The 12489-nt window shown below is 40.6% G+C and overlaps 1 protein-coding gene across 1 annotated transcript in view; it reads right to left on the minus strand.

Annotated features, from left to right (window-relative positions):
• UBR5 (ubiquitin protein ligase E3 component n-recognin 5) overlaps window positions 1–12489 on the minus strand; it is a 148635-nt gene that overhangs the window by 69963 nt on the left and 66183 nt on the right. Inside the window, exons 13-15 of the mRNA XM_026659873.1 lie at window positions 8383–8567; window positions 4745–4854; window positions 2422–2534 (exon numbers count right to left, since the gene is read on the minus strand). Of these exons, the coding sequence (XP_026515658.1) occupies window positions 2422–2534; window positions 4745–4854; window positions 8383–8567 (408 nt within the window). The remainder of the gene's footprint in view (window positions 1–2421; window positions 2535–4744; window positions 4855–8382; window positions 8568–12489) is intronic.

The following is a 12489-nucleotide window of genomic DNA, read 5'->3' on the forward strand; positions in this document are numbered from 1 at the left end:
AAGATGAAGAAGATTGGCTAGTGTGGAGGCTTGCAAGACAGAAGCATAATGAACAGTATTTTTCCAGTGGATATTAAGTGTGTCCTTAACTTGTTCTGCACAACTTCATGGGCAGAAAGAAGCTAAGCAATCTGAATCAGTAAGGTTGCAACTTGCATTTCTCTGCCCTCTTTCATTGGACTTTACAAGTGCATGTCTATTTTTGCATTCTGGGTTCTGGAAGCTACTGTTTATCTAAATCTTTATTTTGTTATCTATTTTTATACTATTGCTTGCAACTTAAAATTGGCTGACATTTACATTGCATTGTACATTTTACAGTGCTATATAAATATATAAGAAGTAATGTTTCCCTACCTTAAAGAATTTACAATTTAAGAGCTATAAATGGATATTAAAACAGTACCATAAATGAGTATGGTGCGTAAAACACATTCCTGGCCATCAAGAGTTCACATTCTACGATAAGTCAACTTGATATCTCATGATTAGAAAAATGATGGCAAAAGGACGGACATGAATAACAGCAGTACAACTGTGTGATTGTTTTGGTTGGTAATACAAGAATTGGACACTGAGAATTATTTTTTCCAAACTGTTCATTCATGCCTGATACCTTTTCTTGGAAGAGAGGAATAGGTTTTGTAGGCTTCATTTCTGTTCAGACAAAGGAGAGTCTGCAGAGATTACTGGAGGAGAAGGTGGTGAGCATTCTTGAAAGCAGTGGGATTGGTGGGTAGGGAACCTGTCCCTTTCTTTTTGATAGCTTGAACATTTTACAGTTTTACTTTTAGAAACATTGTTTGCATTATTATGGTGCCATCTAGCCTTCTATATTTAAAAAAAATCAGCAAAGGTGACAGTAGTCCTGAGGGGTGGGCCTCCTTACTAGCAATTGGTGGACATTTGTAAGTTATAAAAATGTACAGGCAGAAAGATTGCTATATTTGCACATCACAAAAACTGTGTACAAAACAAATTCAACCTCATTTATTATATTTGTATTACAGTGGCACCTAGAGGTCTCACCCCAGATTTAGCACCATTGTGCCAGGTACTGTACAGACACAGTGAGAAACCGTCCCTGCCCTTAAGAGCTTACAATCTAAACGGAAGAGACAGACAAAAGGCAAATAGATTAAATGGCTTTTGCACAGTCACAGACCACATCAGTGGCAGAAATAGTAACAGAATCCAAGTATCCTGATTCCCAGTCCAGTGCCCTATCCACTAGAACACACTGTCTCCAAGAGAAACCTGCAAATGCTTTCGGGTGTTCTTACATAAACTACTTAATGCTCCCCCCCTATGCAGCAATAATCCATACAAGGAAGTGGAAATTCATCATGGGATCTTCCCCTTTCAGAAAGGGGAAGTTTACTGCAGTTTACTACAAATTGTGCTGGCTTTTATAATATATGGAGATATACCTATCTCATAGAACTGGAAGGGACCCCGAAAGGTCATCGAGTCCAGCCCCCTGCCTTCACTAGCAGGACCAAGTACTGATTTTGCCCCATATCCTTAAGTGACCCCCTCAAGGATTGAACTCACAACCCTGGGTTTAACAGGCCAATGCTCAAACCACTGAGCTATCCCTCTCCCTTGGAGAATACTGCAGAAACATGCCCAACTGACCTCATCCCTCCCAACTAATTTCACAAAGCTAGAACCAAAGGAGTTTTGGAAACAAAGGGCAGTACAGTGTAGAGACAGAACCTCCCCCTCTGGCACTCTTGATCCTGCGCAACATCTCTGAAGGCAGGTTCACCTTCACATGTGGGTACAGAGGGAAGTTTGGGGTCCTGAGATATATAGGACCAGACAAACTGGCATTCTTGAATAAAGTAAAATGTCCTGATGGTGCCATTTAGTAAAAAGTGAAATAAAATTATTCCCAGTCTCCAGTAAACATATCAGTTTATTTCTACTCCGACCCTTGTTCTTGTTTGTTTTCCGGGGTTCCATTTCACCAACGGATTTGTCCAAGCAAATTTTCAGGTGATGCTATCTCAAAAATATAGTTCATTTGACCCACCATGATTTTGCTGGACAAACCAGGGGGCTACTGTTCCTTCCATTGTAAGAACTTTTGAGCAAGGTCAATTCTTTGTGCTTTTCTTGCAATGCTAGACTTGGAACAAGTCCAGGGAAAATCAAAGATTACTTCTTTCACAGTCAGCGTTTTGGACTCAGAGTGTGTTTGCAGTTGATGAGCACCATTGACTGTGTTAAGAACAAATGTTAAAATATGACAAAAGTTGTGCTGGGAAGAAGCACAGCGAACAATACTCCCGTCTGTCCCCAAAATTGGGTCACTTTACAGCCAAAGTAAAACCAACTGTACAGTCAGCCAATCAAAAGGAAAGATTGTTTCACAGCAATTAAAAGGAAAGCAATCAGAATTCAGTTTAAACAAACCTTGCCAACAGGAACATTCTTAACATCTTCTACAAACACGACTTCCCTAAGAGACCACTGCTCTTCATTCACTTTCTCTTCTTCTTTCGGAGCAGGAGTAGACCGTCGTCGTTCTTAAACAACAACAACAAAATAAGTACCAAAAACCCCAAACTTGAAACATTTCATCGAGATCTTACTTTATGCTTAACACACACACTTTGCAAAAGCGTACCATTATTCAAATCAAAATTTAAATCAGAAGTAAAATTTAGTTTGATTCAAACACTGTCTGAAGTCAGAGTAGCATGACAGAATTTCTCAATGCCACATAAATGTTTTGCTAATAAATCTGTACCAAACAGTAAAGCTGTTCCACATCAACAAAAAGAAACTAAAAGAAGTCTATTAAAGCTATGACTTCCTTAGTCATGTTAATTCATTCCTAGCCATGTTTGTTTATTCCATATGTTAAAGATTCTGAGTATTAAAGTACCAAAAAACTGTTCTTGTAATGATACAGTAACTATGAAAAAGGACCTAAAAAGTTGAAGTTAGCATAAGATCCTTAATTCAGACATGTTAAATATGCTGCATTATTACAGCCTTGCAAAATTCTGCCAACTAGCCCAGGCCAATATTTGACAGATGAATAAAACAGTATTACCCATTTTGGACCTGGGTTGCAATGTATTCATGGCAGTCATATTTTTGTTTTAAAGATCAACATCTGAAGAGCAAGTGTTAAGATTCACGTTTGTATTCTTGTTAGTAGTGTAACATGGTTGAGTTAACATTAGTATGAAGCCTTTTGCTTCCTTAATTATAAGAGTTCATATTAACCAACACTATATGAACATATGATTTTGTATTTTTTTAAATAAACAGGAAAAAGGTTTATAAACTCCACACATTTATAGCCCTGCACTTATAGCTTTAAAATTCCACACAAACGTATAAGCACGGGGCTGAAAACATGGGATCTTTTAATAGCTGGAACATAATTATGTAAACACTGAAAGATTAAACAGACAGCTGTGGCCTGAAGTCTTAAGTCAAAAAACAGTTGCTGCATTCAAAACTGATCTATAAAACAGTTTTCTATTTTGAAAGCTTTCTATTTAGATACTGGCTATAACAAAATTAGTATTGTAGGTCTGAACCTAAAGTTCTCTAATCTAAGTAGTTATGTGAACCTTCAGTACACTCTGGTGTGTGTATAACTGGAGGGACAAGGGACAAAATGAGGAAGTTGTTGAAATTATAGTATCAGAATAAGAATAGCTATACTGATTAAAAGTCACAAAGGTGGTATGGTAGGGACAAGTGCTTTGAGTTTTTAATGTGGTATATTTGGTATTCTGACTGTTGATGCAAGTAACAAACAGTTTTACAGCATATGTGCAATACTGAACTTCTAAATTTTTAAAACTATTACTTTGTGTATATGCACATAAGAGTGGAAGAAGGTCCTCAGAGGAAGACTAACCAATTGGAAGCATGCCCTAGTTAAGATGCCTGAGCAAAATACACAGAAATGTCTTAAAATAATCTGGAAGTGCATAAGGTATATTTCTGCCACCCTTGCACACTTCAAAAACTGAAGAATGGATTTTACTCAATTTTTCAAAACCAGTTCAACTCTAGGTTGAAACCGAGCATGGAAAATTTCATTCCAGGAAGTTCTAAATGTAAGAAAATGGTTATAGTGGAAGTCTCTGTATAACTAACTACAGTGTTTCTACCAAATGAGCATCATATAGTCATTGGCTTTTGTATAAATCTACAACAAGCTTCATGACTGAAATTTACTATATTTAACTTTAAGATACCAGCACTAAACTCCCACTGTTTATTCTAATAAATTCTACATTAGAAGAACACTGGCAGATCTGAACTTTCAGCATCAGTGGATTAAAAAATGTTTTCACAGTAGTCTTTAAGTGAACTGCAGTCAGGATAGAAGAGCCAGAATGCATTTTGCCAGTCAGAAAGTTACATTTTCAAAGATTTCTGTTAACTACACTATTCATAAGACATCTCCCATTTACTGATTTTAAATTACTTGTCAAGAGCATTCTTCAATGCTAGAGATAAATAAAAACAAACATACATCGTGATAGACTTAGAGTAACTGTGAGATATACAAATGCTCTCCGGGTTACGCAAACCCGACTTACGAAAATCCGCACTTACGGAAAAAGTTCCATAAGCTTTTTTTTATGGGGGGGGGGGGGGGGGGGCCGTAATTGTCAGGTATACGTTCCCGACTTATGCAAAATTCAACTTACGCAAGGCATCTGTAACAGTTATATAGACACTGCACTATTAAAGTAAAACTTACTGTACGGCATTGATGCGCTGCTTGCAATTGAAGATGCATCACTACAGGTAGAAGCTGGGGATGGTGGTGGACCCATTTCAGTTTTCACTGGTTCCTGTTTGCTTTCAGGCCTAGGATTTAAGAATTTAATTATATTTATAAAAAAACATTAACAGAATGAAAAGTTTATTTCAAGGTTTGGACAAACAGTTTCTTGGACTTGTTTTGCTGAACAAAAAGCTATTCTAGCCAAGCATTTCACATTGTAATTTGTGTAAGAGCTAAAAATACTTTTCTTTTTGCGAACACTTAAACAGATTTCTTAATTTAGAATGAAACAGTAAAAACCCTAATATAAATCTATATTTCTATGCTTTTAACATATCCCATTATAGAGCTACTAGGATAAAGTTATAATGTCTAGATGATGCTATGTTCCTTACGCAGGGTCTAGCTGTAAAATTGTTCTCAATGGAGAGTTGAAATCCCACATTTTGGAATGTTAAAACATCCCCAAATGTGAACTAATTTGGGAGGATAGGGTGGGAAGAAGAGAAAGGTGTTTATTTATTAAAGTGACTTATAACTCAAAACAGTTTGACAGTTTTCTTACAACTTAACAAAAACAGTTTGCTTTTAAGAGTAAGTGAAAATTTTCAGGCCAAACCAGTTTTTTCAAGTCAGAGTTATCCAAGGGCTAACAGGACTTTTTAACGGAAGCTGGATGCAACCCTAACTTTGGAGAGACTACCCAACACAGCTTTTCACAATATAATTAGTACCAAGACTGAAGCAATTTCCAGCTTACTAAAATACATAATTGTTCAAGTAAAATTTTACTACCACTATGAAACAACACAGTAGACAAAAGAGTCTCAGTCTTCACATAACACTCCTGTTGCTTAAATGTCCATAGTTTCAAACACTTGTAGCGACATCTTGATTGCAGTTAAAATGTATGCACATTTAGGCAATTTGAAAATGCAGGCTTTACCAATAAATCTGAGTCTCACTCTAAGATGGAATAATAAAAAACACTCCAGATTTCGCTCAACCCCATACTCCTTAGCTGAGGTCTGACCAGTTCCAAGTATTTTCCTTTATATTTTGGCATCACCAATTCAAAGCTCTCAAGTGAAATATTCAACAACCTATTTAATTGATAAAGTAACTTAATCACCCCTTTGGGATTGTTTTTTCCTTCCCCCTTAATTGTGTGATGTCAAGTTATAACAAGATGTTATAAGCTAGCGACCATGTTCTGTTAAAAATATCAATAATTTACCTAATTAAAAATCTCCTGCTATAATATACAGTACATAAGAGCATCATTTATTGCTTTGCCAAGCAATACCACCAGCTGGAAATGATATTCATCCAAAAGCAAATAAAAGCTAAAGCAATAAATATGGTCACATGTATTAAACAATCATATATAATACATCAATAATTTAGTAACAGAAACTAAAAGCAATACCATCAAGTCAACTACCACCTCTCAAAACAGAGTATCAGCAAGACATTTTTCTTTTAAATTGTGTTAACTTGCTATTTGCTATCCAAAATTATATAATAAGTCTATGCAGATGTATGTACTTTTAATTGTAACAGATATGGTGCAATTTCAGTCCCTCACCAATAATGATTAAAAGCTATTATTCCTATTTGGGAAAGTAAATGTATTCCAAAAAAATAAGGGGTCCCCCCGCAAAAAAGTGGACTAATGCCCTCTGGAAACTATGAGGACTTTACCTTGAATGTTCTTGCTTATTTTACTGCTGCGATTTTTCAACCTTTTTTCATTTGCAGACCCCTACAAAAGTTTCAAATGGAGGAGTGAACCCCTTTGGAAATCTTAGGCATAATCTGCGGACAACAGGTTGAAAACCACCGTTTTACTGAATTTCCCTAGAGATTACCTTCACTCTTTACATCTGAGCTATACACTAGCGATCACTCTCAGGAGGAAATGACAGTTAAAAGCAGGAGGAGGATATGGGAAAGAGGAATGGTAGTGGAAACATCTGACCTGAACAGCATTAGGACAAAGGAAAAAGTAGTGGCCAATGCTGTGAGGAGTGGCCAGGGGAGCAGTGACATCTGGCACGTTATCAGTTGATCTATCCAGGAGGAAGTAATGGCTGAGCTGGTCATTTGATAGGTACCATAGGGAGAAAGAAAAATGGCACCACCTATCCAGTGGCCTTAAATTTTTATTTGAAAGAAGTTATTTAGACAAAGGTGGATTTCTGGTTGTTAGTGGACATTAGGCTAAGTACCTATTAGATGTCAACTTTCCAGAAAAGGGTCTGATTAAGAACCGAGGAAACACCCAAACAATTTAGCAACTACAAACTTCTACAACAAATGCGCTAAGGCAAGCTCAAAACCTTATCAAAAATGGTAAGTGTTAATTTTTGGAAGTTTTCAAATAAGTACTATGAAGTTAAAAAAATGTATTAACGTATTGGTTTTCAAGGTGAGCAGGGTAAAGAGAAGAGATGAGCACAGTCAAGTGACCCAATAGGTAAATAGGGCGCTCTCTTCCACTCTCTAATTCCAGAACAAAATTTACTGGCTGAACTAGACTGAAGCATAAATATGATGTTCAGTAACCCTATGGTCTCTTAGTCAGACCGCCTGACATTAACAACTCAGTTATCCCAACAGTCTGTTTTCCCTCTCACATCAAGCAATCCTACTGATACTAGAGAACACTGGACTCACCAATAACGCCCCTATGAAAGTCTCTTTTAGTGACCAATAGAGTTTTTTTAATGGTTTAGTAGTTTCAACAAGTGGCACGGTCATGCCTCTGTTTGCTTGCCTGCCTACCCTGATCCCTATCACTGATAATTCCTCCTTTAGATTCAGTTATCCTGAGATTCTTCACAAGACAGTCTTCTTTCTCATATGCTGCTATGTTTCTAACACCATCTATTTAATGATAAAGAATACACTAGAACCTGAGTTACAAATACCAGAGTTACGAACTGACCAGTCAACCACACACCTAAATTGGAACCAGAAGTACACAATCAGGAAGCAGCAAAGACAAAAAAAAAAAAAAAAAAAAAAAAAAAAAAAAAAAAAAAAAAAAAAAACAAAAAAAAAAAAAAAAAAAAAAAAAAAAAAAAAAAAAAAAAAAAAAAAGCGCAAACAGTACAGTACTGTGTTAAACGTAAACTACTAAAAAATTGAAGGGAAAGCAGCCTTTTTCTTCTGCATAGTAAAGCTTCAAAGCTGTATTAAGTCAATGTTCAGTTGTAAACTTTTGAAAGAATAACGTTTATTTAGAGTTAGGAACATTTCAGGAGTTACAAACAACCTTCATTCCCGAGGTGTTCATAACGTGGAGGTTCTACTATGTAAGTGGTTTGTGTCACTCACTTATTACCCCTAAAATAATCCATTTTACTGAATAGTTATTTGCCAGGTAATCTCCATCAGTGACGTCAGGAAAGAGCTCACAGCAGCAGCAGCCTGCAGAAACTATGGGGATTTTGTTTAATTTCATCAGAGTCTGGCAGAAACTTCATATAAGTTTGATGCAAACTCATGATTGCCAGTATCAATTAATCGGTATCTCAATTAATATTATGCCAAACTAGTAAATTTTCACTCCAAAAATACATTCAGATTCTTTTTAGTGCACTTACTTTGCCTCAGTAGTTTTGCTAGCTTTCTCCATGTTTTTCAAGCTCTCTGGTGATCGAAGCTGGAACCTACAGCTATCATTCATATTCCAAACGGATTCCATTAAGACACCCACTTTAGGAATTCCAGCGCTAATTGAAAAAGCCACAGCTCCAGCATGATAAAGGGGATTATTTCTCAAGCACACCTACAGACAAGAGTTAGAAATAGATGAATATTTCTATGCAAGATCAGACAAAGAATGATATTGATTCTGATAAGAGTACAAGCAAACATTGAACATACATATATCTCTGTGAAAGTGTCTCATTTCCTCAGCAATTAGAAAGGGAAAACTTTAGGGGAGGAGTGGACACAATAGGTGCAGATGCAACCAGCAGTTGCTAGTTGCAAAATGGCCATTTCAAATATGACTTTACCAAGTAACTACAACCTTAAAGGGCCAGCCTCAGAAAAGAATGCTAGGAAAAAAATGTTCCTAGAAGAGTGCCACCCTCCCCTGGGGAGTCAATAAGGACCAAGCAGCAGCTCCTTGGAAAGAGGCTGTTCTGGCGGTGTGACTAGCACCATTATCATAATCACACAGCACGTGATGCTGAGAGTCTTAGGTTGTTTTCAGACCTTTCCAATCTGGCAAATGCTTATATGAGTAAACTAAGCATTTGCCAGATCAGAGCCGAATACTGAATGACTTATAAAGCAGTATTCTCAGTAGAGTACATCAAGTGTTTAGTCCTACAGCCCATAATACGTTCTTTACTACTTTTTAAAGCAATTCAAATTGAATTATGGACAAATAGCTACCCCTTGGGCAAAGCTCACGTACATAAATTTTAAAGAAATAAAACAGTTGTAGATTAAGCTACCTCATCTGTATTGTTTGTTCTATACTCATAGTGAATTTGTAGAGTGCAATTAGTTAAAATTCAAAACACAAAAAAAATGCACGGTGACAGGTTTCAGAGTGGTAGCCGTGTTAGTATTCTTCAAGATGTATTACTCATGTCCATTCTATTCTAGGTGCGTGCGCGCCCATGTGCACAGTCAGAGATTTTTTCTATAGGGTCAGCTGCGGCGCACACTTGAGTGCTGCGCTCATGCGCCAGTATATTCGGTGCTGACGACCCTACGCTCTCAGTTACTTCTTGCCAGCAACTCTGCCAGAGGGGCAGGAGGGCGGGTATCAGAATGGACATGAACACATCTTGAAGAACAGCAGTTATGAAAAGTAGGTAACCATTTTTCTTCAAGTGCTTGCTCATGTCAATTCCATTCTAGGGGACACACAAGCAGCATCCTTGGAAGTAAGCTCGGAGTTCACGGACTTGCGGCTTGCAACATTGCTCCACCGAAACCAGCATTGCCCCGGGCCAGCTGGATAAGCGTGTAATGGAACGTTAACGTGTGGATGGACGACCAGGTGGCCACCTTACAGATGTCCTGGATAGGCACTTGGGCTAGGAAAGCTGCCAAAGAGGCTTGGCTCTGGTTGAATGGGCGGTCACGATTGCCGGAGGCATCCTTGTCTGATCGTAGCAGCAGCGAATGCAGGCAGTGAACCAAGAAGAAATTCTTTGAGCAGGCTCTAGACAACCTTCCATCCTGTCGGCCACCATGACGAACAATTGCGCCAACTTGCGGAACGGCTTAGTCCTTTCAATGTAGAAGGCTAGCGCCATCCTGACGTCTAGGGAATGCAACTTACACTCCTCCTCCTGACTTGTGCTGCTTTAGAAAAAAAGCAGGTAAGTAAATGTTCTGGCCTGTATGAAACAGACCACCTCAGGCAGGAAAGCCGGGTGTGGCCGCAGCTGCACCTTATCTTTGTAAAACCCATATAGGGCGGTTCTGAGGTAAGAGCCCTAATCTCAGAGACCAGGCAGGCAGATGTTACTGCAACCAACAACGTGACTTTCCAGGAAAGGAAGAGGAGAGAGCAGGAAGCCAGAGGCTCCAAGGGGGGTCCTGTGAGCCACAACAGTACATGATTCAGGTCCCACAGAGGGACCGAGTCCCTGACATGCGGGTAGAAGTGCTCGAGGCCCTTGAGGAACCTGGTAGTCATGTCCTGGGTGAAAACTGACCTACCCTCGAGCAGCGGATGGAAGGCTGAGAGCGCAGCCAAGTGGACCTTGATAGTTGAAAGGGACAGGCCTTGGAGCTTGAGATGCAAAAGGTAGTCCAGGATCAATTGCAGCGAGGCACACTTGTGTTACTTAAGGTCTAACAAGCCAACTGCTTTCATTTGGCCAGGTAGGTCGCTCTGGTGGAGGGCTTTCTGCTGCCCAACAGGAACTGCTGGACACCAGCCAACCACTTCTGCTCCTCTGCATTTAACCATGCAGCAGCCAAGACGTACGGTGCAGCGCCGCCAGGTTCGGATGCAGAAGACTGCCATGGTTTTGTGACAGCAGATCCAACCGGAGCGGTAGTTTTAACTGAGCAGCCACCAAGAAGTCCAGTAGCATGCCAAACCAGTGTAGGCGCTACGAGGATTACTTTCGCCCTGTCCTAACTGATCTTCATGAGGACTCTGTAGATCAATGGAACTAGGGGGAAGGTGTACATTAGAGCCACCCCAACCATGGGCACAGGAAAGTATCCGACAGGAAGTCTCTGACGAACCCCCAAAAGGAGCAGAAAATGTGGAATTTCCTATTGTGCCTGGACGCAAACAGATCCACCTGGGGAGTACTCCATCTCTGGAAGATGATGCTGACTACCTCTGGATGGAAGGGCCACCCATGGCGAGACTAGAAGGTCCTGCTGAGGCGATCTGCCAAGGCATTCCTGGCCCCAGCGAGGTGTGCGGCTATGAGATGGATGTCATGCTGTACACAAGTCCCATAGCCTGAGGGCTTCCTGGCAAAGGGTAGATGAACTGGCTCCATCTTGCTTATTGATATAGAACATAGCTGCTGCATTGTCCATCAGGACCTGGACCACCCTGCTCTTTAGGTGAGGTAGGAAGGCATGGCAGGCCAAGCGGACTGCTCTGAGCTCCCTGACATTGATGTGTAGGGAACGATCAAGATGGGACCAATGACGTTGTGTGCTGAGATTGCCCAGGTGGGCTCCCCATCTCAGGTCCGAAGCATCAGAGACGAGGGTAACCAACAGAGAAAGGGCCACGAATGGAACTCCCTCCAACACCGATGCAGAATTTTTCCACCATGCAAGTGATAACAGGATGTGGTCCGGGAACTTGACCACATGGTCCGTGCTGTCTCTGTTGGGAACACAGACTGAAGGCAGCCACGCCTGTAGCGGCCTGAGGTGGAGCCGTGCATGTCGGATCATGCAAGTACAGGCTACCATGTGGCCCAACAACTGCAGGCACACATGAATGGCAGTGAGAAGGTAGGCTTGCACACACAAGATCAGGTCCGCCATGATCTGGAACCGGGTCTGAGGGAGGAAGGCCCTGGCCCGAATAGAGTCGAGGACTGCTCCGATGAACTCTAATCCGTGTGCTGGAACTAAGGTTGACTTTTTCTCATTTATTAACCACCGCAGGTCGTGATTGGTGGAGCAAACCAGGTCGAGAGGACACCGCACCTGATCCCGGGATCAGCCCTTTATTAATTAACCAGTCGTCGAGGTATGGATAAATTTGCACACCTCAGCGCCTCAGGTAAGTAGCCACTGGCACTATTCACTTTGTAACACCCTTGGGGCTGACAAGAGACTGAAGGGCAGTGCGTGAATTGAAAATGGCGGTGGTCCAACACAAAACGGAGGAAACGCCTGTGCCCCGGGAAAATGGAAATATGAAAATACACATCCTTTAAGTCAAAGGCAGCGTACCAATCTCCCAGATCCTCAAAATGCCTGCTTCTGGCTTCTTTGGCCTCTGGAAGAACCAGGCTGGGAAGAGGAATGGGAAAACGAAGGGTGCAGCCACTTAAACCATTTGTCTCTGTCCTTCTTCCTGTAGGAGCTGGACTGGGGGACATCCCAGGACCTCGACGGAGGAGGCGGGAGACGTAACAGCTTTCTAACCTACTGAGGGGTTTCCAGGCCCAAGGAACAGAGAGTGGCACAGGAGTCTTTAAGGCCGTGGAGCTGTGCCTCAGTCAACTCCAAGAAGAGCCCTGCTCCCTCAAACA

This window comes from Terrapene carolina, unplaced genomic scaffold (genome assembly GCF_002925995.2).
Source record: "Terrapene carolina triunguis isolate 2854851 unplaced genomic scaffold, T_m_triunguis-2.0 Scaffold58, whole genome shotgun sequence".
Classification (NCBI taxonomy): domain Eukaryota; kingdom Metazoa; phylum Chordata; order Testudines; family Emydidae; genus Terrapene; species Terrapene triunguis.